Here is a 26,354-nt window from a genome sequence, read left to right on the forward strand (position 1 = left end):
AATCAGCATCTGGAGCCATGGCCTGGGTCACCTTCAGACCTTAACCCAATAGAAAACTGCTGGACAGTGGTAAAGAAGACAGTCGCAATCAACAGACCATCTTCTGTACATGATCAAGCAGGCAGATTGAGGAAATGACACCAGAGCACTGCAGACATCTTTTTGACTCTAAGCCCAGCCGGATCCAAGAGCTTTTGAAGAATAAAGGTCTTTATACTTTTAATAAAAATGATTGAAGATAATAAGATTGATTGTTGTATATAAATTTTATTACATAAAATGACAAATTATTCTTATTATCCTGATTGTCATTAGTTTAAAAAAATTAGAATGTTATTAAACTATTGAATTTTACTTTTGCCTCAGTAAAGTTTGCCACCACTGCACAGACTAGAAAGTCATAGGGTTGACCAGTTCATGAGCTTTTATTTTGCAGTATCAATTTTATAGATTTTCACATACGGCCTTATGTCCAAAATGTACTGTGAATGCATAAATTATGAATAATGGACATCAATAACGTCCAAGTTTATGGAACTTTGCTTTTTCCATAGCTCTGGTTTTTCAGCTTGTGACGTACTACTGCAAGTGTAGTGAAGAAGTTGCCTGTAAATAAAACCATGAAGCAAATCCCACACATAGAAACCTAGCAAAAAAGAGAGAAGAAACATTTATGGAATATTTACAAAAACTGAATTATAACAACTGTACATTAAACATGTAAAAATAATTTCTTTAATTCCTTTAAATAACTTTTTTGTACATTTTCTTTCCAACACAAGCTTACTAATTAACTCTAGAACAAAAAAAAACTGGCAACTCTAAGAGCTCGGATCTAAGTCTAACTTTATGTCATATCGAAACACAATATTTGAGTTTATCTTCATAAAGATTAATGGAATAATAGAGAAATATAATTAGAAAACATTGAAAGTGGATTACTGATATTTTATATTATGCTTTTTTTTATTGTCTTTTCGGGGGCGGGGGGACAGAATCAACCTCATGTTACAAGCTTTGTAGCTCATCCTACACATAAATAAAACAAGAAAGAGGCAATTAGGAGGACAAAGTGTAGTTTAAGATGACATTATGTTATCAGATGTATTTTCTTGCAGCAAGTGCTTCTCTAACTAAACATGTTTTATAAAGAAATATGTTTTTAGTAAGTTATACTGGCAGCAAATTTTAACTAATAAAAGAGTTAAGGTTTCATACTCACGATATGGTTTTAATTACGACGAATGTTAAGAATTATAAGAAACATTATATATAATGCTGGGAAAACTGCAGTTTTGCATTAGCTCACCTGCCACTCCTTACACTCAGGAAGTCGAGCCATTCTGAACAGAGAGATGCTATTGAAAAGCTGCCAGAACTAAAAAGCAGACCAAAGTAGAGATATTCTACATTTATTACTCTCTTAATGTAACAAATAGGCTATAAAAAAATCTTAGGAGAATTAGATTTTTTTATTTATTTAGATTTTTATATTTTTCTTTTAATGACATGTTCCTCAACACATTTATTTTTCTTTTGGCATTAGGTATACAGAGAAATGCACTTACATGACCAAAGAACAGAAAGGGTAGCAGAAAGGTCAGTCCTCGCCACATCCATGACTGAAATCCTTCTATAAAGTAGAACAATTTTTCACTCAGAGTAATCTCACTAAGCTAACAGTCATGTTCAAGAATATTTAATGATATCTATAAATTGAACACGGAATTAAAAAGAGAATTGATACTGTACTGTACATTTCTGGCTTAAATATTACCAACATCTCTTCTCACCCACTGTCAAATCCATGTTGTGTCTTTCCCCTAAAGCCTTCAGTCTATAAAGGCATCCACTTTGATAGTAGTACTGAAGGAATTGCAGAAAGCCTTTAAAGACAGCAAAGTAAATAACAGTAATCACAGTGAAGAGTGATAAAACACAAGTTAGTACAAATGTCATACTTTGATACATGCAGTAGGCGAGAAACTGGTTCCTGAACATCTGGTACAGCTCACCATCAGGCCTGAGAAAGAACACGACAGGATAATAAGCAGAATTACATTTCATTTGTCCTGTAGTTCTTGATCTTTAAAAAAAAATGTCATTAGTGTAGAAAATAAAAAAAGAAAGGTCTGATGTTCTAAGGTCCCCAAGGATCTGAGATCTCTTAGCATTTAGTTCATGATCAGTGGATAATCATAAATCAAATTAAACACTGCCCTGTGCTCGCCTTAGGACTTTGTACTACTTTAACTATAGCATAGAGGTAAAGTTAGTATAAGAATAATAATTTATAGTTCTCTATTGCATCTGGTTCCACTTCCTGTCAATAAACTAAATTTGGCAAAGCAACACTGTCCACTCTTCTGTGTGAATTACTCACCAAGTCAGCATGACCCCAGAGAGAAAGGTTGAGATGTAGTGATGGAACACCCACCAGCCCTTAATCCTAATGTGGAAAGCATGATCATTAGACTGGTCCTTTTTTGCTCAAATATGGGACACATTACAGTTTATACAATTTAAATATATTATATATTGCTCCCTGCCCCTAGCTAATGCATTTTTAAAAGAGATTTAAAACCCCTCTGATGTGAGCCCCTTACTAACCTGGATCCGTTGCTGATGAGGATGCTCTCACGAATAGTTAAAGTGCAGTAGTACCAAACCAAGACAAAGTTCACTAGTGCATCCACAAATCTACATAACATAAGTCAACAACACAGTGAAGCAGAAATTATTCCAAAATGATATATTAATCTCATTAGAAATTTGGAAATGCATTCATCTCTGATCCACTGTACACACAGTACATCATATATTATGATTAAAGCATCATATTCCTTAGCATTAGAATCATTATTGCCATCCTAAATCATTATGATGACAACAACAACAACAAAAAAAAATAATAATAATAATATAGAACCCTATCACTATAATGAAAAATATAACTAAGTGTGAATACTGCTAAATAATCACTTTCATCAGTGTTTTATAAACTGAGATTAGTTATAATGTAATTACAGATTGCAGTGTTATTAGGATAGTTTTTTATGTGAGGGTGTGTTTGGATCCATTCGTTCTGGTTTCCTATCCAGTGTCTCTAGGAAACATTTGAAAAGATTTTTGTGTTTTCTCAGCTCGAATTCGGCCAACATAGTTTTGTAGAGTAAAACTATTTGGTCAAACTAAACAAAAAGTTTTTCAACAGGGTTATTCACCTACATTGTGCTGCACCCACAATCGGCTAGTGTTTCTGTAATTAACATGAGAGTGCAACCGAATGTTACCGAATCCTCCCGAATGTACTGACACTCTATCAGCTGTGCTCAGAGCGGCTGGACTTTTGGGGGAGATTAGGTGACATGGTTGCACTCTCATGTTAATCATAGCAGCACTAGCCAATCATGGGTGCAACTGTACTGTATGTGTGTAAATACGCTGTTGACAAAACAATTATTTAAAATTCTTGTTCTGTTGGACCAAATTGTTTTTAATTACCAATGAAAAAGTAACTAATGCGAACAAACCCACAGGTTGGCCGGATCTAAGAATTAGATTTTTCTGACTTAAAACAGTAAGTTATATCAGTGACAATGATCTTAAGGCAATTATGTTGCCTTAATACAAGGATGAGTCAAAAATTAACCACTGTAGAATTTATTTTAATTAACTTGACAAATACAAAACTTTTAAACATAATCTCCTTGCCTATTAATACACTTTGTACTTCTGTCAACAACCTTTCATATTTCACTCACTCACACACCGTCTATACCGCTTTATCCTGTTTTCAGGGTCGCAGGGGGCCTGGAGCCTATCCAAGGAGGCTTAAGGCACGAGGCAGGGTACACCCTGGACAGGGTGCCAATCCATCAGGGTACAGACTCACACAATCATTCACACACTACTGGCAATTTGGGAGCGCCAATTACCCTAATCTGCAGGTCTTTGGACTGTGGGAGGAAACCGGAGTACCCGGAGGAACCCAACCAAGCACGAGGAGAACATGCAAACTCCATGCACACAGCAACGGGAAGCGAGCCTGGCCAGGAATCGAACCCAGACCCTGGAGGTGCAAGGCAACAGTGCTTACCACTACACCACTGTGCCTGGGCTTTCATATTTCATCATTGAAAAAGGTTTAATGCTGAGCTGCAAGCCACGGACGTACCGCTGTCTTCACTTCTTCATTAGAAGTGAATCTTGGTTCTTAAAGGGCTGCTTTCAGGGAATCAAACAGGTGAAAGTCCGATGGAGCAAAGGCAAGGCTACAGGGAAGATGCTTCAACACCTCAAAGTTTTTGCACGGTATTCAGTGTGGGCAGAAGTGTACCATGTACTGTATTGTCATGCAAGATCATAATGCACTTGGATAACAGTCCTCTGCATTTAATCTGCATTTCAGCTCTTTAATAAACATGTCAATGTAACAAGCACTGTTGATTGTTGACCCTGAAAATGTTCCAATGTTCTGGCTCTTGAGAATCCCAGAATGCACCAATTTTCCAGCTGAGGGTTTTCTTGCTAGGTTGACTTGATGGTTCACCTTCTTCATAGTATCGGTCCAAATTTTGTTTGCAGATATCCAAACATTTCTGTTTATGCCTATTTGTGAGTTGTTTCGGCACCAGGTACACCATCAGGCGACAGAAGAAAATATATATACAGTATATATATCAGTCCACACTGCTTTTCTTTTTCGTGCAAATTAGTGGGGCATCCATTTTTGCTCGCACCACAGATCCAAATAAACTGATGTAACACACCTGCACAGCAGTGACTGGGGAGACAGTAGCCTTGAAACTAAAGCGCTGATAAGTGCAGCCAACAGAAGTTTGAATATAATCCAAGTGTGGATAATTTTGACTGAACCTCAAATTTTATGTTTTCTTAAATTTTCTTCTTATTGTTCCTTTGTTCTGCTCCTAAAAGTGCTCACTTTTAGTTCTGGTTCTTTAAAGGCCCACTTCCATCTAAGAGTCCTGGTTATACAGTTTCATTATTCCTCTGCCAGGGCAGTTTCTTTTTCATTATTTTAGAAACCTACTCGGTGTCATTAAATCCTTACTCATACCCTTAACCTTAGAAAATAAACAGCACTCTTAAATCACTACTAAACTTTGATTTTATTGGCTCACTTACACGAAATCAGAAAACTCTAATCAAATTAATCATGATGAATAACACCTCTAATAGATACACTTTTAAATTGTAAGCAATTATGTTAAGTTTCTTTAAGAATGAATATGTTCAAAAAAGAAGATGTTTCTACCTGTAGGTGGCTAAAAACTGACAGATGAATCCTAGCAGGAACAGGATTACAGTCACATATAGCTTAAATTTCTCATATTCATCTTTGTAGGCACTCCTACAGTCAAATTACAAAGAATAAAAATCATTAAATAAATAGCAAAATGCAGTTGTTTTGTTTTTATACCAAATACAGTATGTATTTAGTGTTTATGACTGTAGATGACTATGTTAAAATGTAAAAAGTAAACAGAAATTCTACGATTGAATTTTAAATGTAAATCCTTTCATCTAAAGGCAAGATATATACAGTATGTATAAATAATTCACAAATTCTACTTGAAGGTACTGTACCACTAAGGACTGAGAAATCATGCTAAGAAACAGAATTTAGAAATAAAACGGCATCAAAACCTCAGACAATATTCCCCGCAAACACACACTGGGATATTTTGAAAGCAAATATGATTTGCCTATCAACGTATATATATTGTTGAATTGTTCTCATTACACTGTGTGCACTTGGAAAGCTGAGCTCATTTTCGATACAGCCAAGTAAGCTAACAGTGATGCTCTTTTTTTGGAATTAATTGATAATTGGTCAGGAATTGGGAAAATTGGGAAAAACATCAATTCTGTAGAACATTAATGGTTACTGTGGTTATAAAGCAAGTGTGCACGTTTGTAGTAATTAGTAATCTAGTAAACCACAGCCTTAACTGTTTAGCCACCACTGCTCTACATTTTTATGATTACAGAGTTGTACAAGGCTGAGGATGTTTGTATAAATGTATATAATCACTCTACTTACTTCAACTGCTTGCTTAGAAGATTGACGTTCACATTCCCAAGCACAAGACTGAGATATATCCTTAGGAAACACACACACAAAAAAGAAAAACACTAAATTCTGAGAAAAGATCATTAGCAAAATCTACAGAATATGGTCATAGCATTAGCCTGGAGTTCTGTGTTACCCATTTTTCTTAGGAAGGAAGGCCTCCATCTGAAGGAAAACAGCAGGCCATTCCCGAAGGTGTCTGTTAATTTCTTCCACACAGTTGGTTTCCTCTTCTGTTAATCCTTTACTGTATCTGTAATAGGATTTTAAATATACCTTGCAGTGTATATTAAGCAAAATTAGGAAAAATAGGTGAAAGAGCAGAAAACAGACAACAATGAGATGTTTAGCAATGACAGGTGATTATATGAAAAAGAAATTATAATATTCTGCTAAATTATAACAGAATTAGAAACACAGAACATAATAAATTCACTTCTCACGTCTTCAGAGACTGAGATATGTCCTTTAAGCGCTTCCTCTGGTGAGTTATAGAGGCAGCGAAGCTGTTCTGGAGCTTGGAGACTTCCTCCAGCTTCTGCAGATAAAGACGATGGGTCTCCTGAGAGCAAGAGAATGAAATGTTTTAATTAATAAAATAAGTATCTGAATGTTTTAAATCTAGATTCTCATTAAAAAGTTAAGGCAATTATTAAGTTCTTTAGATGAAACATGCATCATCAATTATTATTACAATGATTTAAACTGACACGTGCTCTGTGTGAAAAAACTTAAAATAGTATTGATTTATAAAGGGTTTCAGTTTCGGTTACATGCAGAAAAAAATAAGACTTTCATACTTCTTTTTTACTTTCAGACTGATTTTCACATTCATATATTGCTCAGTTTACCCATTTCTTATTTCTAAAACTTTGTTAACAGAAGAGCAAAGCATGCAGCCACCCTGATGGTTCATCGTGGCCTTTACCCCACTGGGTGGAGTTGTGTCAAAATCCAGGGCAGGATGTGCCAGGATGTGTAGATGTCACCATTACAGTAGACGTAACGGGTGGTTTCATGTTCATGGCTAATTTCTTGCTATAAGCAGTCTAAACACTCACATAGGGCTCAGAGACCACCAGGTCACCCCATGATTTTAAAAATAGACATGCAAAAAAAAAAAAACACACACCCCACAAACGTATAATTAAGTGAAGATGTTTATGTATTATGCAGTGACAGGCGTGGTGTAAAAATAATAGGTAACTAAGTCAAAAGGTGAGGAGGAATTGCAATCATAAAATGTTCATATCTGTCTGTTCATGTTTCTACTGCAGCTGGCTTGACCTGAATGTCACCTGTGTGCTTCACATGTTTAAAGTCCCACCCACATTTAAAAATAATCTCAGAAAAAAAACTCAAAAAAACTTTTTGTGCCAAAATTTCATCTTGGTTTCAATCTAAGCTGGATACAATCGACAAGTACAGTACAAACACTGTTTTTGTAGTACTACACCAATTCCAGTGACCACCTTAGGGCTATAATTTACCATAAGCTCCCAGGGAACATATTTTCAACACAAGTAGTAAGGTTTGCATTTACTTTTCTATACCTGTTTTAATAAGTTACACCAAAAGGAAACTGGTTCTCATAAAGACCATCCTAGGAAAGCAAGACTAAAACGCACTGCAGAGGAGATGCTGTTATGCTGCAGAGGAGAAGTACTGTATATTTAGAGTTACTAGCCTCAGAAATCATCAATTAACAGCACATCATTAGAGGCATTATAAAGGCTTTACAGAGCATGTGTAGCAGACACATCTCAATATCAACTTTTATATTGACAACTGAGATTATTGCATATTTTGGATACCTTTGCCATTGTTTTACAATGTAGAAATAAATATAAATGTAGTAAAATCATGTAATTGGAAGTTATGTTCAAACTTGATCAAAAGATTCTAAACACTAAAGTTAGTCATATTTATAAAATCTTACCTGGAGTTGTTGGAAATCCGTTTCCAGACTATTCCATTCTTTAAGGGTTTCTTTTAATTTGGAAGACATTTGAGGCTTCTTTCAAATGGCACAAAAATAAAGGAAAAGAACAACCAGGGTGGTATTTATGATTATTTTGGAAGAAGTGTTAATTTAAAATCATTTCTAAAAACTGAATTTCTCCACAGTCATTCTGGATAAACCAGCTTTAGTGAATGAAACAGATGTGTGTCTGGACTTTGTTTATGACTGGAAATGAACTTTGACTGTGACAAATCTGCTGACCTTTGGGACACTAATGTCTGGAATACACTAGATGTAATAGGTTTATTATGTTTCTGCTTTTAATTTATCATCAAAAGAACAGGGTTTGTGCTTAATTACAATCTCTGTCACCATCAATTACATATGATGTTTAGATAATAATTAATCATTCTCTTGGTTTAAACTCTCTGTGAACAGGCAAATAGTCTCAGTTGCACATTATGATCATCTATTATGCTGTAACTTGTGTAAACGAACAGCTATAAAATAAGTCACAAAGGTGAAGCCATCAGAACACCAGTTTCATAATGTCATATAGGTAGCATTCGCCAATTAGCCAGACTCCGCAGGCAAAACTCTACCTGGGAAGATTGAAGGTAGCCTTGGGCTCTTTGCCTACTGTGCCCTATGTGTGGTGGGCTGGGTTGCACTGGGTATACCAGTGCTTTTTGATCGTGGTCAGCATTTACTTTTTTCTGCGAGTTGTGTTGCATTGTTTTTTTGTGAGATAGGACAGGAAAAGCTACCCTTTGCTCCCAAAAGGCATTAATGACCCTTGGGTGTCCTTGATCCTGTCAGTTGTTTAATGGTACTGTACATAATTGACAATCAATGTTAATGTTCTGTGGTGTTAATTTTGTGGATGATATGATAAATTCATAATAACAGGATATTTCAAAATGTTGTTGCTTTTTGTTTTTTCATAACACAAATTGATAGAAATTGAGAATTCAAAAGGACTCCAAGCCCTGAACTGTTGAGAATTTTGAGTGTGGCTGTACATACAGCTACCTACAGCTTTCATGCTGAAAGTAAAAGAGTCATAAAAAGCAAGAGACCCTATTGTAGTAACATCCTACATTAAAAGCACTAAATCTAATTATATTTAATATAAATCAGCTTAACAAACCTATTATCAGTCAAATTAGAGTATGATAGCAAGCCTCCTTGTCGCTCTTGACTCAACAGATCCTTACACATCCTTACATTAGGACTGAATAATTAATGATTATGGGTTTAGTTCTGTTGGGGGGATTTCTCATGTTTTATTAGCTTTTTCTTGGGGTCAGAGCATAGGGTCAGCCAGATCGTGTAGGATCGTACAGCCATTATATGACACCCCCTGAAGCATACAGGGTTAAGGGCCCAACAGAGGCAAACTGATGATTGTTATTATACAGTAGGTAAAAATATATTTGTATCCTGCTTTTAAATTTTTTGCTTGTTTGCCTGTATTTCAAATGGCATTTCCCAGTGCATCATTCCTTCCTACAAGCCATGTAGGAAATGAGTTCATTCAATTGCTTTCTTTTTTTTTTTTGGTGAATTATCTGATTTAAATTTTTTTGTTATGTTTTTTGTTCATTATTACATTTTTCCCATTAAAGTTTTAAAAATTTAGGTAAAATATTATACACATCATCTGCAGAGTCATATTTATTCAAGAGGACACCTGACTTAACTGGAAGCCGTAAACCATACTGTAGAGTGCAACAAAATGTGCAACAGAAGAAATTAAATTGTGTAAATTAAAGCATTTTTATGGTTTAAATTGATGATAGTGATCCTGAGGAGCTCTTTTCTCACATACTTACGAATCCAGTGAAACATTTTTGCTTCTCATGGGTTTTCTGAACACAGGCTTCAGAGCAATCAAAATTACTATAAGCTATGCTAAGTACACATGCTGTATAAAAGCTTTAAGAGATTAATTTCTAGTACAAGTCAGAGAAGGAACTGTATGAACAGCTGGACATGGGGTAAGTACTATGAACATACAGTAATGCAGTCAGTAATCACTTGATCCTGGTCAGGGTCACCGTGGATTCAGAGCCTACGGCAGGAATATTAGGCGTGTGGCAAATGATCTTCATTACCAATTTTAATGAGGAACAAGCATTAGTGCTGAATAGTTTTTTAACCTTGTCTCATTTTAGATATTAAATAATATATTAAACCATTTTCTGAGTCTCATCCAGCATTATAAATCCCCATAACCTTGAGATTAACAAGAAAAGGCCATACAGAGTAAGAGCTACAAGAATCTTGGATACCCATAGTAGCCATTATAAAATTCAACACTCGGCCCATGTTAAGTAATTCTAAAAACTATTGCTTTGATGTATGTATAATAGCAAGTATGTATTTTTTAAATAGTTTCTACACAAAAAAACTACAAAAAGCAGTAAACAGTAATTAAAGAAACAAAGTCAATAACTGGTGTGATAATCTTTTGCTTAAAATATAGTCTCAGGTACAATTAGTGCAGTTTTATAAGAAAATTAGCTGCTTAATTTTACTAAACACCCTGCAAAATAGACCACGGTCCTTCTGAGGACTTTGTCAAACCTGTTTATTTTTCATAGATACAAAACCCAGAAGCTTTCTTTTTTCTTTTTATCTGTCTAAAAATGTATCTTTTATATAATATGTTGCTTTTTTCTGCCTCAAGTATATTTTCCTGTAAGTGATTTTGTGTGACAATGTTTGAGGCAATTATTTTGAAAGGTAAACTAGAGAGTGGCACGTTTCCTCCCACAGTCCAAAGATATGCAGGTTAGGCTAATTGACATTCACAAATTGCCTGTAGTGTGTGAGTGTGTGAGTGTGTGTATGCGTGTGTGACCTGTGATGGATTGGCACCCTGTCCAATGTGTACCCTGACTCCAGGTCCAGATGAGTGAGTGAGTGAACTAGAGTGTGTTGAAATAATATGCATTCAATTGCCTATTTTCATAAAAACTAATTATCAGGGAAACTGTGACCTCGCACCTCCAGGGTCGAGGGTTCGATTCCTGCCCCAGGTCTGTGTGTGTAGTTTTCATGTTCTTTCCATCCTTATAGGTTTCCCTCTATTTACTGTCCAGAGTGTATCACGCCTCGTGCCCTAAGTCTTCTGGGAAGGTTCCAGGCCCCTGTCCAAACCCTGTATAGAATAAAGCGGTTATAGGCCCCAGCCCTCTCTTGGGGTTCTGTATCTTAATGATGCTGGGCTCCACAGTAATTTTCTACAAAAACACGCAATAAAGGCTTCTTCTTCATAACATGTCAATGCAATGCTAAATTAACAGCTGGTTGATTATGGACAGACCACAAAGTACCATTAAAATTCTTAGTTGGGACTGAGTTTACAAGTAGACAAGCTGTGTCAGAAATAGAGCATTTTGCTGTATAAAACCCAAAATGGCCATGTTTTGAAACAATATTTTAAACACAGCCTAAGAGGAGTTTGTTCATGTTCACACTATAAGTGCCATGAATGTACTATGTCTAACTAAAGGTTACCCGTGGCTCTCCTAGGATGCAGATCCTGACGCCCACTTGCTACCATTACTTTTCGGTAGATATATTATCACCTTAGAATATGACATAAAGGTGATGATGACACTGCCTTCTGTCACCCCAGTGTTCCACCAAGGTTTCAGGAACTATGAGCCTACCCTGACATACCCGTTTTACATCCATACAAACAAACAGAATTTCGTTTTTATCTATACAAATAAAAGAACGGTTTTATCTGTATATTGGTCAGAACATGCTTATTCAGTTATATCTTTAAATATTTCACACATTGGAGAACACAAACCCAGTCTCAGAAAAACCTCTGTATGTCTGTATGTCTGTCCAGCCAGAATTTGTCACAGCCTCACGCAAACATGCCTAAACAGAATTGAATTAAACTTTGCCAGTCCTCCGATATTTACCTGAGGTTAAATCTGCACCACAAATAAAATCACAATGTTGAGTAGAAGGGAAATTATGAGCAGATTTGTGCCAGATCATAACAGTGTTCTGAGTATGCATTAAACTGTCTGTGGGTCTTAATTTGACCTCTGGACAAAATTAAATGAATACTTTGCAGTACTTAAATATCTGCCTGAAGTTTAACTTGCACTATAAGTGAAATCAACTATAAGTGAAAGCGATGTTATGAACAGTTATATGCCGGATTTAACAATCTACTTTAAAATAAGCTACTAATAAATTACGTTCTCAAAGTAAATAAACATCTGCACCAATAGATCTTAATTGAAAAAGATAAACTGAACAAAATTTAATACTTATCTGTTTTACTTTTTCGATTTCTTATCTGTGACTTATTCTCCGATAACTAAACAGGGAGTGCTTTGTAAGAAATTGAGCAGTAATTATTTAGTCAGGCAGACATGTATGTGGGATCAACCCTAAATAATATAACTGATTACATTAATGCTGATCGGCTCATTTTTTGTTTTAACCTCAACTACAGGTACTTCAGCGAGTTAGTACAGTATATAGATACTGGAGAGAGAGAGAGAGAGAGAGAGAGAGAGAGAGAGAGAATAAGAGGCTTAAAATCTGCGCTGCTGATTGGTTGATGCGTCGTAAAATGTTTCGACCAATCAGTGACACCCGTTTCGGTTCACGCACAACCAATCCGAATGCGCGTAGAATAAAACAACAGCGAAAGAGTGGCGGACCTGCGACACCCGGGCATTTATCGGAACATGACAGGTTTCTGCTGTGTATAGATCAGGAAAGTGTGAATGAATTAATGACAGAATAAAGTTAAAACAAAATAAAGTTTTTTTTGTTTCTTTGCTGAACAATTAGGTGCTATTTATATCGGCTGTGTTGTGTTCGGTGACAGCTCGAAGTGAGGCAGGGTACCGGCCGGTGTGTAGCCGAGGAGCTAGCGAGAAACCTGGAAGAAGTTTTTAGCTAAGCGAATCCCTTGTTTCGCTTCTGTCTGTTATATTATTTTGTTTCTGGTCATAGGTCATTGTAGGTATGAGTGCCGCGGTGTATGTTTTATCCACGGTCACGGGCTATGTGCTCACATCCGCCTTGCTGCTGAAATGTCCTTCACTGCTGCATCGCAGGAAGCGCGAGACATTCCGCAGCCGCCACATCTCACACCGCGGCGGTGAGTCTGTCATCATCATCATCATCATTATTATTATTATTATTGTACACTTCATTCGGCCTCTAATTAAGTTCGTATAAGACTATACAGTACACATACCCTGGTACTTTTAAGCACGACGACAAATGATCCATCATATCCGGATAAAACCGCCCTATTGTGTCGTAATACCATATGACGTGCACTAGTGACCCTAAGACCTGTGGTTCATTTCTCTGTCAGTAGAAAATCCCTCGCACTTTAAAAACTAACGTGTTATCACCTCGCAAGTTTCATCAGACCTTTAACCTGTTTGCATGCAGTTCCTATCTGATACTGTCTGCTCGCTTCACTTGAGTAATGACTGTATTGTTGTTGTTTTTGTCCCCGCCCACAGGTGCAGGTGAGAACCTGGAGAACACCATGGCAGCCTTCAGACAGTGCGTTTCCTCGCCGGTTACAATTCCCTGTTGCATGCATATTTAAGAAGACTTTTTAGTTATCTACAAATCTCCTGTTTTCTATCATAACTCCCTTTCCTGAGTAGCTGAGCCATGTGTCTCCATTTTTCCATTCCTCATGTATCCCTCCTCTTCCTCCTCCACAGTGCTGTAGAGCTTGGCACTGACATGCTGGAGCTAGACTGTCATTTGACCAAGGACGAGCAGGTGGTGGTGTTGCATGACTTCAACCTAAAGAGGTTGACCGGAGTTAGCTGTGACATTTCGGATGTTGCGTATGCTGTGAGTGGAAGAGATCAGTCTTGTATTTACACCTGGCTTAATGTCAATAGATTTCTGCTCATGGTTAAGACTGCAATATGATGTAAGTTTGTGTATGTGCTAATTTTTCTTTAGGATCTTCCACCTTACTTGTGCAAGCTTGGTGTGACTTTCAAGCGAGGTGAGTGATTGCTCTGGTCATCAGCAGCTGTTTTAATCCTCCTGTGGGCTCAGCTGAGTAAGATATGTAACAAGCCCACTTATTCTTTCAGACATGTGTGTTAGTGTAACCACCTTAGCGTGTGTTATTGTAAACATGCCTTTGTATTGTAGGTAGCACTGAACCATTGACCTCATAAGGATTTTTTTGTTGTACAAAATAAGTTGTTGTACAGCAGCCAGGATGATTACCAATTTTCATAAATAAATAAATAATGCAAATTATTACTGCAAAGCCCTTGTTGTAAATGCATCTCTACCCTTAGGATCAGTATTTTTTTGACCCCCAGGTCTTCTGATAATGTCTAAAGAGGTTAGAGAGATTTGTAGAATGCATAATATTTTAAGCTTCTTTGTGTTCTTAGCTTTTTGCATGTGGACTTCCTGCTTCAGTTTAGACCCAGAGATGCAGGAAGTAAAAAGTCCCCATATAGTTTTATGATACTGTAAAAATGTGTGCACCAAAATTTGTTAAAATTTTAAGCAAGCAAGATTTAGCTTTTAAGACATTATTAATACTATGTTAAGTCTTCGTCAGCAGCTTTAAGAGAAATGACTTTCCTTTGCATGGAATGAGAGGATTATTCTCATTGGCACTAATGCATCTTTAAGTCATGTTGATGTTTTGGAAAAATGGGTATTTAAAAAATCCTAGCTATTTCTCTCTGGGGAAAATTCTCCAAACAATCCGGCCTCTTTGGAAATCAGATTATTATTTATTTAATTTTTTTTACTTCTAGACACAGCAACACATTTGGTGCATACCCCAATCAACCATAACACCACTGCCAGGTGACCTGAACAGCTTTTATCACCAATTATATACCAGCAAACTAGTGACAGGATCATGAGCACCCAAAGCTCACCCATACCTGTGGAGACCAAATTCCAGCCCATTCCATCCGATCCCACAGAAAATGTGGCATTCTTGCCCAAACACCACATACATGGACTTGTCCACCACATACATGGACTTGTCCACCACATACATGGACTTGTCCACCACATACATGGACTTGTCCACCACATACATGGACTTGTCCACCACATACATGGACTTGTCCACCACATACATGGACTTGTCCACCACATACATGGACTTGTCCACCACACACATGGACTTGTCCACCACACACATGGACCGTCAAGCAAAAACCCAAGTCCACCGACCTGACCTCCAAACTTCTCATACTCCAATACGATTGAGCACCCCTAGAATGCACCAGACAAATTCAGATACAGTACATTGAGGCCACACACCAAAATCCACAGAATTTGCTGCAAATATACTGGTGCCAGACACTATACAGGAAACTCCCTTATAAACTTATCTATTTATCTATTTGCAGAACCATGACCCGAGGGCCAGAGCTCAAGGGAAACCCAAAACCTAGGTTTTAATGCTAATGGTTTTAATGTTATGGCTGATCGGTGTACATTTTGTCAGAAAACCTTGAGTGTCTATTTACAGGTTGTATGTTTTATGTATACTCATTTAAGTATTTTTTTTTATATTTACAGATGTATTGTTTTTTTTAGCTGTTGACCAGAGTAAATAGGAGTTTAAAAGAAATAATGAATTTGATGTCCTGCTATAATTTAAAGGGTATTTACATAAAAATCAGGGAAATAGTGTGGGAATTTTTAGGAACAATTTTTTAGGCCCCTTTAAAGGCCCAAATATAATTGAACACAACTGAAGAAACGTTATCACAAATATATTTATTTACATTTTAAATACTCCGTTGCAAATCCTTTTCAGTCAAAATAAAGAACTTGCAAATACTTTTGTCTAGCAATATCTGTGGAACTCAACTGGGTTTTTGGCTCTTATATTATATAGTCAAAATATCACCAACTCAGACATGTTCTGGTGCTTTATAGAATATATGATACAATGATCTTTACAAACCTGAACCGCATTCTAAGAAACAACCCCAAAGCATCAGTGATCTCCTTGGTAACCACAAGAATCAGCTAAACTGTGCAAACCTAAAACTGTGATCTTGGGTCTGTGTTTCTTCTTCATCCAGATGTGAGTTTTTTCTTTTTGTTTTCTTTTTTAGCTGCAAATGTAATAAAAGGTCATTTTAACTCCTCATTTATTTTTTCCATTACCGGTTTGTGCAGGTCAACAATCATTTGTCTCTTGTCTGCTTTTTTAAAAATATAACACAGTTTGGGCAGCCCCTTACTGAAACAGCATTCATGGGCAAATGTTTATCGTTTCCAGTATGAGTGTTTGTTTGCAGTTGATTTAAGTATTAATCAGAGTTGTCAATATTTCACAGACACATTTTTGATAAAAAGTACTATTTAAACAATAGAACTAATATATGGATTGTTTTTCCCCATGAGATAAACAGTTTACCATATTGTTTAAATATAACCCAAATTATTGTGTATGATCTGTGATCTCTCATTTTTTAAAAAGGGTGGGCCCAAAAATAATATCTTGTTTGTCAAATTCTTGTGCCATGTGTCTGTACAGAGTGCTTTATCGAAGGAGGTGACGATAAAGACATCCCTCTGCTGAGAGATGTATTTGAGGCTTTCCCAAAGACCCCTATTAACATTGACATCAAAGCCAATAATGACACCCTCATTAGGAAGGTCTGTACTTCCACAACCCACTCATACACTGATGAACAGCTATTTATAACAGGTACTGACTGGATGATTCTGTATTGTTCCTGAAGGTCTCTGAGCTGGTTGTTAAATATGATAGGGAGCAGCTGACTGTATGGGGTAACTCCAGTGACAAGATAATTCAGAAATGCTACAAAGAGGTAAGAGACATGACCAAAAGGATGACGTTTATTTTAAGCAGTTATATAAATAGAAAGTACATCCTGTTTTAATTGTGGTTTTATTTATTTATTCATTTATTTTCCAGCTTCTAAAAAAAAAAAAGCAAATTCTTAAAACAAACATAAAGTGTTTTTTCTTTTTTTTATCCTAAAAGCAAATCAGTTTCAGTAATATATAAAACCACAGCTATTTTAAGGTCCCAATGAAGTTGAGGACTGACCTTTGACTTGGCCATTCCAGCATCTTGTTGGTTAGTTTGGGTGCTTGGGATCGTTGCTGGACAGATTTTTCATTTGTTGCAAAAATATTTATAAAGCAGGGATCATCATTACCTCAATGACAGCAAGCTTCCCTGGTCCTTTTTCAGCAAAACAAAAACATTCACCCAAATTATCACCTCTCTACTATGGTGACCATGCTTAACATGTAAAATGGGTTTTTGTCAAACCGAGAACTGCACATGATGTCAAACATCTTTTTTAGAGGTTACCCCTAACTCCGTCCACGTGCAGATCCTGATGCTTTCATGCTACCATTACCTGCAAATATGGTGTGTGCTGCTGCTTCTCACACTGCTCCAGTGTTTCGTCAGCCCTTAATTCTGCCTGTCACACGCACTGTATTGAATTATGTGAGGACTGTTTGTTTTTTGCTTTTTTAAGCTTTAACCAAAAAACTATTTAAGTAACAATTTTAAAGGTCATATACTTCTATAAGCTTACCCTAATTTAAGTACAGTGAAACCTCGGATTGCGAGTAGCGTGGTTTTTGGGTGTTCCGCAAGACGAGCAAAGATTTTTTTTATCAATTTTGAATTTGGAAAACGAACAAGTCTTGGTTTCACGAGTACCAAGTATTATGTATCACGCATGCACTTCTTGTTTTGAAGACGAGCGCCACGTGATAATCGTCTCCCCTGCTGGGTCTTAGTGCACGTCTCTTATTAGTATAATCAACATCCATGCACGCGTGTATTGTTTACTATAACCCTGTGACCACGTGTGTGCGCGTAAAAAAAAAAAAAGAAAAAAAAAAATATATATATATATATATATTTTGTGTCTGTATGCGTGTATGTACATTGTGCGTAAAGCAAAAGTCTCATTAGAGTGGTTAAAGATCCATTTTCTCTCTCTGCTTAAGACTTAGCCTATATGTGTCTGCATGCGCTCTATTGGACAATGTGCCACACAGACACACAGACCCCTCCTTCTTTCGCCTTCATAGACACACAGACAAACACACACTCTTTCTCTCTGCTCTACACAGAAACACGGCCCTGTCACAATTCTTTTCGAAGGTAAAGTGCAGGTTAATTTGTTTTATTTTTACTTTACAGCAGTGATTCCGTTAGTGTGTCACTTAATCGAGTGTCATTAGAGAGATTTCTTGTTTATTTTTTCGATAAAACAGTGTTTCTTTTGTGTGTCTGAGAAAAGAGTGGGGGAAGAGTAACTGTGTAAGAGGAGTACAGAGAGAGGGGAGCTTACTTTGGATTCACACACACACACATCTGTCGGGATTTATTTTTACTTTTTCAAGGTAAAGTGTAAGTTTTGGAAGTAGAACGTCTGTTTTATGAAGCTTGATTTACTGTTCTTTTTGTCGTCACATGAGTTATTGGTTTGTTTATAGGTGGTAAGAACCAAGTAACTGTCCTATAGACCCTAAATAATACAGTGGTACTTCTGCATACAAATTTAATTTGTTTCGAAATTTTTAAGGCAAAATTTTGTATTGCGAAACACATTTTTAAAAAGAAAATAATGTAAATGTAGTTAATCGGTTCCAGGCACACAAACAATATTACCTATTTTCAACATTTTTCTTAATTCTTTATTAAAACAATTAAAACACCTATAAAAGACATATAAAATGAAGTAAAATATGAACTAAATAGACATTAAACCTTACTTAACTTTAATTTATGATTCTTTTTGTTGCCGGTTACTTTAAAAACGTAACTCATAAAGCCGGTGAGGCCGATACAGTACTTCCACATGCACACCCTTACACAGTACAGAACTTTGTGAAAGTCTCTGTGTTGTATAATACACATTTAGGTTTAGTATATTGAGTGTTGTTTGTCTTTCGTGTTAACACTAGCAGACGAGATAAAAGTTCTGTGTTTGTGTTATCTTGGTTAATTACTTAATACGAGCATTATAAACATACTTGGGACCATGGTGCCATGTTTTCACTAAATCTTGCACAAAAAACATATAAACTCACTTTGCTTGGCTTTCCAAAACAAGTTGTGATCAGCTACCGGAAGTGCGCGAAACCAGAAGTATGCACGCCCGCCTTGATTGCTTGTAAGCCGAAACTGCTTTGCGTACAAATTTCAGCCAAATTTTCGACGTAGAAAATTTTGATTTGTAAGTCGGAAATTTGCAAGCCAGCGTGGGGCGTTAATATGCTGAGGGTTCACTGAAAAATGAAAACATAAAATTGAAGGAGGTTGTACTTTCTATTTATTAGCACTGTACATTATGTTACAGTTAATATTTCATAATGTAGTAATATAGTTTAACAGCTTTAGATGATTAGTTTTTGTGTAATTAGAACCCTCAGATTCCACTGCTGTTCAGTTTACCCAGAGTGTTGATCCTCATGGGGCTTTTCTACACTGGCCTTCTGCCCTTTGTACCCCTAAAGGAGCAGTTCTTGGAGATTCCCATGCCTTCTATTCTTTTCAAGTAAGCAACATGTCAAGCATTTACACTATGTATTTTTAGTTATGTAATTTGTGTTGTGGAAAATGAATAGCTGTCCCGAAAAGGGGTGTCTCCTTTTACCTTTAGGAAAGCATGGGGTATAATGGACACATTAAGTTTAAGAAGATTTTTTTTACTCTGGAAATACCTTATAAACATATTGATGTAAAGAAGTAAACATACTTCATACAAGCATTTTTAACAACAATGTTTTTATTGGGGCTGCTTTATCTATTGGGATGCACAGCTTGGATTACTGTGTGCATAGTGATGGTTGTCGGCAACCATTCTGTAATCGATCATCAGTTTGATCAAAGCAATCAGTGATCAATTAATATTTATTTTTGCACACTTTTGCTTTTGCAGTGCTTTTGCATTGTACTTTGACTTTTTTACACAGCCAAGTTGTGAGCATTTGAGCACAGTTACTGTATCTGCATGATACACATACAGCTTCCTCTGACTTTTATGCATATGTCCGCTACACAGCAATGGGTTTTACCATTTTTACCCTGAAATTTGCCTGTGCCCTTAGAGGAAAAAAAAATTGATGAAATATCTTGGTCAGTCAGTCAGCTGTTTTTTTTTTTTGTTATTGCCACATGTTTTTGCTGAGTATAGACCTGACCAACCAAAGCAACCCCCAATCTTAACACAACCTCCAGAGGCTTGTACAGTGGGCACTACGCATGATGGGTGCATCTTCTAACGGTAATGTGCCCATCGCTCTGGAAAATCTGGACTCATCAGACCACATGACATTTTTTTCCCTATGCTCCAAAGTCTTGTCTTTATGCAAACTATGGTTCTGCATGCACTGTGTGTGTGGAAATGCTCTTACTTTCACTATTTAAACATAGTTATTAGTTCTATGCTGGGTTTTATAAGACAACTTATTTTTTTTTCCAACTGCATTTCTTTCATAAGGCTGACAGTTCAGCACTATCCTTCCAGGCTTTGATAAGGCATAATTTTTAACCCAATCCCAGTAATTTCAGTATTGTCCTTTTTTTTTTTCTTCGCTAGATAAAGATCAATCATTTGACCTTTCTGAAAACCTTAACTTGAGCACAGTATTTCCCTGAGGAGCAACTCACTGCATCAGCACTTAATAATTTTTTTATTTAAATCCAGAGTGTCACTTTTGGCCTGGGAGTGGTTGAAGGACACTGTTTTTTGTTACAACCGAAAAGTAATGAACTGCTTGTTATTTTTAATTTTTTTTGTCATGGACTATGGATCATGAAGATTAGGACTGCTGTTTATAGCCATGTTTCTCTTTAGACTTAGAGATGATAGGAAGATGACCCGGAGTGAACGCTGCATCACCTGGCTGGCAGACACGTATGTTTAAGTTTATCAAAATATTTACAGAGCCTGTCTGTTATGGGTTAATGACCTGAAATTTTTTTTAAGCTGATTTTATTTTTAGGTCTTTTTCTCTGTCTCAAACTATCTCTCTCTCTCTCTCTCTCTCTCTCTCTCTCTCTCTCTCTCTCTCTCTCTCTCTCTCTCTCCCACACACACACACACACACACACACACACAATTCATTGTTCTTATGCTTGGTTGTATTTCCTCAGCCTCCTCATGAGAAAAGCTCTGTTTGACCATCTAACAGCTCGTGGAATACAGGTGAGAATTCTGTGATGAAGAAGAAATTATAAACAACTACTTTATTTAAAGAGTTGCTATGCAGGTATGAACTTAATTGATATCATGTATTTATTGTGCATTTAAACTCAGGTCTATCTGTGGGTTCTGAATGATGAGGAAGATTTTAAACGTGCATTTGACCTCGGGGCCACTGGCGTGATGACAGACTTTCCCACTAAGCTCAAAGAGTTCATGGAGAATAACATCCCTTCTATATCCAAATGACTTGTAAAGGGAAAGTAACTGACTTTATTACAGTTTCGCTGTATTTCTTTCCATGTTTTTGTGCAGCTTGGACAGAATATCCTCCAGCATTGCATATGTGGAGTAACAGAAGAGGCTGATAGGAGTTTGCTAACCACATTTTAATAATAATACTCATGTTATAAGGCTGTAATAGATTCCTTTTTGAAAACAGTAGCACACATGTTATGAGTAGCACATCAAGATAACTATTCTAGTTTGTGAACACTTGCAAAGACAGTTTTAAATCTGCTATTACATGAATCTTTAGATATGGACATTTTTTTTTTGTTAAAGCTTAGAGAGAAATACTGTATATCACAAGTAGCATAACACATGATGATGCTCATCAAAGGCTTTGTTGTACTACTGATTTGAGTACAGCCTCATTGTCTGGCAGTAACAGAACATACCCAGTAGGCATCGATTTTATGAGGATACAATTTCCATTTAAATATGAAATTTGAATAGAGTGCTTATAAACATAAGCACTACACTGTATATTACATGTAGATAAACAAGCTTATATGAAGGTATGTAAGTTGCTTATACATGTGAATCTGAAACAAGAAAATAGTTTATAGTGTACAATTAAAAAAAAAAAGGTGCACAATTCTGGAGGCACAAAACTTTTAGCTATGCTTTACTTCTTTTGTGCTGCAAGTGGCCTAAGTGATAGGGATACACACTTCTAAACACGAGGCATATAGTTGACACAAGAGGGTACCAGCAGTGGGCCTCACATGCAGTTTATTACCCGGATGCAGTAAGGAAATGAATACAAACCACAAATGACCACTGAATAAATAGTCTGTCTAGTGTTTACACATTATGCTTTAGTCTATATGCATATTATCATATGCATACCTCTTATCATAATCATATGACTGAAGATATCTATCTCAAGCAATAACTTTATATAATAAATGTTTATCATCGCTGGCGTATAAAAGTATTTAATTAACTGAGTGATATAATTTAAGGACTTGCTGTAGATTAATCAGAGGAAAGACCCAAATACTGTAGCTTATAAAAATGCAGCCGAGTGGCCATACATTGCTGCCTGTTTTGCACAAAAACCACCTGTTTTACACAAATAATATGTACAGTAACACTACAACTTATACAAATAACTCACAATAATGATCATCTTAGGATGTGGCATTAGGCGCTATAATAAGTTATTCCAATCGACAGAGAATAAGGCATGTATATGTTTACAGTGGCAAACAAATATCACTCAGAGCTGTCTATAAAATGTAATCTATTAAATATATTCTGTACCAAGCTCACTACTTGTTTTTGTTTGTCCCCACAACTGCTCTTTTGACTGCCTTATTTTTGAAGAGGATATAGAGGATTCCTGTTTTTTTCTAAGTGCAAGGAAACAAGTCAAACTTTCTGTCTAGAGTAATCACGTGTGTAGTGCAGATAAAGGTAGAGGGACATTAAAAAATGATGGAACATTCCTTTAACTTATCAACAGGTAGTCATAATAATGCTGTCTGCCATTTTGGTTGTTCCCTCATAGCGTTGGTTAATTGCAATCATTTCTTTAGCTATGAAAAAGCCATACAAATTCATAAAATTAATGTGCATTCGTGGAATGAGTGCTGTCTCCGTTTAAAGTTTGTTCTTTATGTCTCTGCCTTGTGTGTAGTTTCTTAAAAGCATACCAAGCTCCAAAGCTGTCACACTTTAAGCGTGCAGCTTCTTGAGCATCATTAGGCTAAAATAGCTTGACTTGGATTGGTGTAAAGGCAAACAAAGCTAGAAGTTTACAGTGTGGTCATTCAACACAAGTCTCACTGCAGTCTTCTGTGATGCAGTTATAATTTGCTTGTAAACGATTATCAACAGCTCAACATTCCAAGTCAAATCATGTATTTAATGCTTATGCTTATTGATGAATGCTGTTTGGCCTAATGATTGTGAACAGGTTATGGGGCTGGGATTCTCTGGTTTATTTGTTCTTCAATTTTGTGTGTTGTTTAAATGTATTATTTAATAGCCATAGGTTTTATATAGATTTCGGTGCAATCTTATCCCATCAATCAGTTCATAGTAATGAATGTGATGAGATGACAGTGAAAATTACTTTATAAAAAGCTGTGTTGGAAGCAATAGCACAATCTTATGGATAATGGCCAGGTTAGTGTGTAACAGTTGAAGATTACTTATGAGCATTTAATTTCTATATATGTAAATTAGATATAGAAGCAAAAATGAACTCAATGCGGAATATATTTTAAACAGTTTATTTTTAAATGGTAGTTTTCTTCTTTTGTGGGCCTGCTGTTTATTCTTTTTTATTCTGTATTTGTGTGTGTATACTGTGATAATTTTCCAGTGACTATATTCATGTTTTTCTCCACAATACTGCCTTTATTATGTGTGTGTGTGTGTGTGTGTGTGTGTGTGTGTTTTAAGTCAGTATAAATTAGTTAATTGCAAATATTTTTGTTTTGTGTTGAAATAGGGCAGTTAATCTGCAACTTTGAGATTTTGTGCTGGAAGGCGCCATCTGCAGAATGAAGCAAGATCTGCTGCCTTTATCCTAAACACCACAAACCAGTGCTCGTTTTCTCTCTCTCTCTCTCTCTCTCTCTTCTTTTCTGGGGGATCATTTTACTACTGTAGATATCGAGTGCTGAGAAGAGTGTAATAGAATAACAATTGACTGCAGGGTAAATTATGTTATGAATATAGCATTAGAGTAGGTCATGCCTATTTATACCCCACTTTGTCTTTGTATTTTTGTATATTTGTAGACACTTATAAAACAAAAGCACCAAATAAAAAGAGCATTCAGTCTTACCCTTGGATCTGTATGAAATATTATTTGTATTAACAACAGTAACAAAACATCCCTTTTAATATTATATAATATAATACATAATATAATATAATATAGGATTCATATTATATGAGGGTAAGTCAAACATGATCCGCACTTGGTTATATTAAAACTTTTATTCAAATGAACAAATATGTACACATACAAATTTTCTTCGTCTACAGTTTCTCCATCGACAGTTGCCACTGGTCCACCTTTTAGAGAAGTTTGGTGTCCAGTCCAGTGTTGTGCTGCCTAAAGTTGGTGAAGCATCGGATGCAAAGTGTTGGAACACATCAGCAAGGTTTTGCTGACCATAGTTGGGAATTTTCCACCAAAAATACAATTAATCCATACAGCTCTCTGTTCAAGTCCTCTGTGCCAAGTAGCTGATGTAATGCTTTGTGCTGGTTTGTGCAGCCAACAATTGTGCAGTTCCCGTGCCTACCTCCAGCCAGTTCAGCTAGTCCATACTTAGGTAGAGGATGGGTTATTTAGTTGAGACCCAGGTGTTACATAGAAGCAGACCTGAAATCTGAATGGCCCGATTTCACACATGATTTCTGATGAAGGCCTACTAAAAACTCATTAAGTTGCTTAATTTCACAGTTTGTGGTCTGGTAATTTGTGGTACAGATGCCCATATATACAGATAACATTGTCACCACATATTAACACATCAAAACAAAATCATAGCATTCATTATCATTTATATACAGAGTAAACTGGTGAAAGGATCATGACCCACTCATGCCTGCAGGCACACATCCCAATGCTGTTGACCCTCAAACTCCTCAAATAGCAATCCAATTGATCACCCATGGATCCCAAAACAACGTAATGATCCACTAATAATATTTTGGTGCCAGCCACCCAGCACGCTGCCAGAGGTCTTGCTGAGCTACACCCAGAGGGGCCAGAGCTGCACATTTTTCAGTGCCTGTGCAGGTACAGTGATCAGCTATAACATTACAACACTATACATTATGCAATGTTATAGCTGATCACTGTACCTGCACAGGCACTGAAAAAGTGTCCAATTCTTAACATGTCCTGTTTTAGAGATTTAGAGTGACCCAAAAGTTTTTGTGATCATTTTGACCCCACAGAGTGAGATCTTGCATGGAGTCCCAAATCGAGGGAGATTATCAATGGTCTTGTATGTCTTTGTAATAATTGCTCCCACAGTTGATTTCTTCACATCAAGCTGCTTACCTATTGCAGATTCAGTCTTCCCAGCCTGGTGCAGATCTACAATTGTGTTTCTGGTGTCCTTTGACAGATAGTGGAGTTTGGAGTGTGACTGTTTGAGGTTGTGGACAGGTGTCTTTTATACTGTTAACAGATGCTATTAATACAGGTAACGAGTGGAGGACAGGGAAGCCTCTTAAAGAAGAAATTACAGGTCTATGAGATCCAGAAATCTTGCTCGTATGTAGGTGACCAAACACTTATTTTACAGTGGAATTTACCAATTAATTCATTAAAAATACTATAATGTGACTTTCTGGATTTTTTTTTTCTTTCTTATTTTGTCACTAATAGTTGAGGTATAATTATGATGAAAATTACAGGCCTCTCATCTTTTTAAGTAGGAGAACTTAGGTGGCACTGGTGGCTGACTAAATACTTTTTGCCCCACTGTATGTTAGTGATGTTGATTACTGTTATAATTATTTCAAATATCAAAACATCCAAGTATTGGGTATATGTTATGTGTCCTAATAAACTTGACATATATGTATCCTGCTGGCTAGTGTGTTCATTTAGGTCCTTGTTGTAAGTATTTTAGTCATGTGGAGGCTTTTTTTCCAGTAATTTGTCTCTTCTGAGGGAAAGGTTGACAGTCTCCATGGTTCTGTCTTACCTGTTAAATGAACTTAACTGCTAAGTAGGGATTAAAGTTGGGTGGAGCATACTCAGATATAATTTATGTAAAAAGTTTGTGTGTGTTGAAATTAAGCT

At 36.4% G+C, this 26,354-nt stretch overlaps 2 protein-coding genes across 2 annotated transcripts; one reads left to right on the forward strand and one right to left on the reverse strand.

The window, feature by feature from the left end:
* Positions 1–247: 247 nt before the first annotated feature.
* Positions 248–8,252, reverse strand: tmem120ab (transmembrane protein 120Ab). The gene is made up of 12 exons (XM_053507605.1): positions 8,037–8,252; positions 6,541–6,659; positions 6,234–6,350; positions 6,068–6,127; positions 5,279–5,374; positions 2,611–2,700; positions 2,384–2,449; positions 1,962–2,023; positions 1,794–1,886; positions 1,569–1,633; positions 1,310–1,378; positions 248–646 (listed from the first exon to the last, which is right to left on the reverse strand). Exons 1-12 carry the CDS (start codon positions 8,103–8,105, stop codon positions 530–532), a joined length of 1,023 nt encoding a protein of 340 aa, XP_053363580.1. The 5' UTR covers positions 8,106–8,252; the 3' UTR covers positions 248–529.
* Positions 8,253–12,744: 4,492 nt separating this feature from the next.
* gdpd1 (glycerophosphodiester phosphodiesterase domain containing 1) lies at positions 12,745–24,370 on the forward strand. Its single transcript, XM_053507450.1, has 10 exons — positions 12,745–13,206; positions 13,583–13,625; positions 13,793–13,928; positions 14,043–14,088; positions 16,618–16,739; positions 16,826–16,915; positions 19,503–19,636; positions 20,939–20,998; positions 21,238–21,289; positions 21,401–24,370. Exons 1-10 carry the CDS (start codon positions 13,071–13,073, stop codon positions 21,533–21,535), a joined length of 954 nt encoding a protein of 317 aa, XP_053363425.1. The 5' UTR covers positions 12,745–13,070; the 3' UTR covers positions 21,536–24,370.
* The last annotated feature ends 1,984 nt before the right edge of the window (positions 24,371–26,354 follow it).

The sequence above is a fragment of the Clarias gariepinus genome, chromosome 11, assembly GCF_024256425.1.
Source record: "Clarias gariepinus isolate MV-2021 ecotype Netherlands chromosome 11, CGAR_prim_01v2, whole genome shotgun sequence".
Taxonomy (NCBI): Eukaryota; Metazoa; Chordata; class Actinopteri; order Siluriformes; family Clariidae; genus Clarias; species Clarias gariepinus.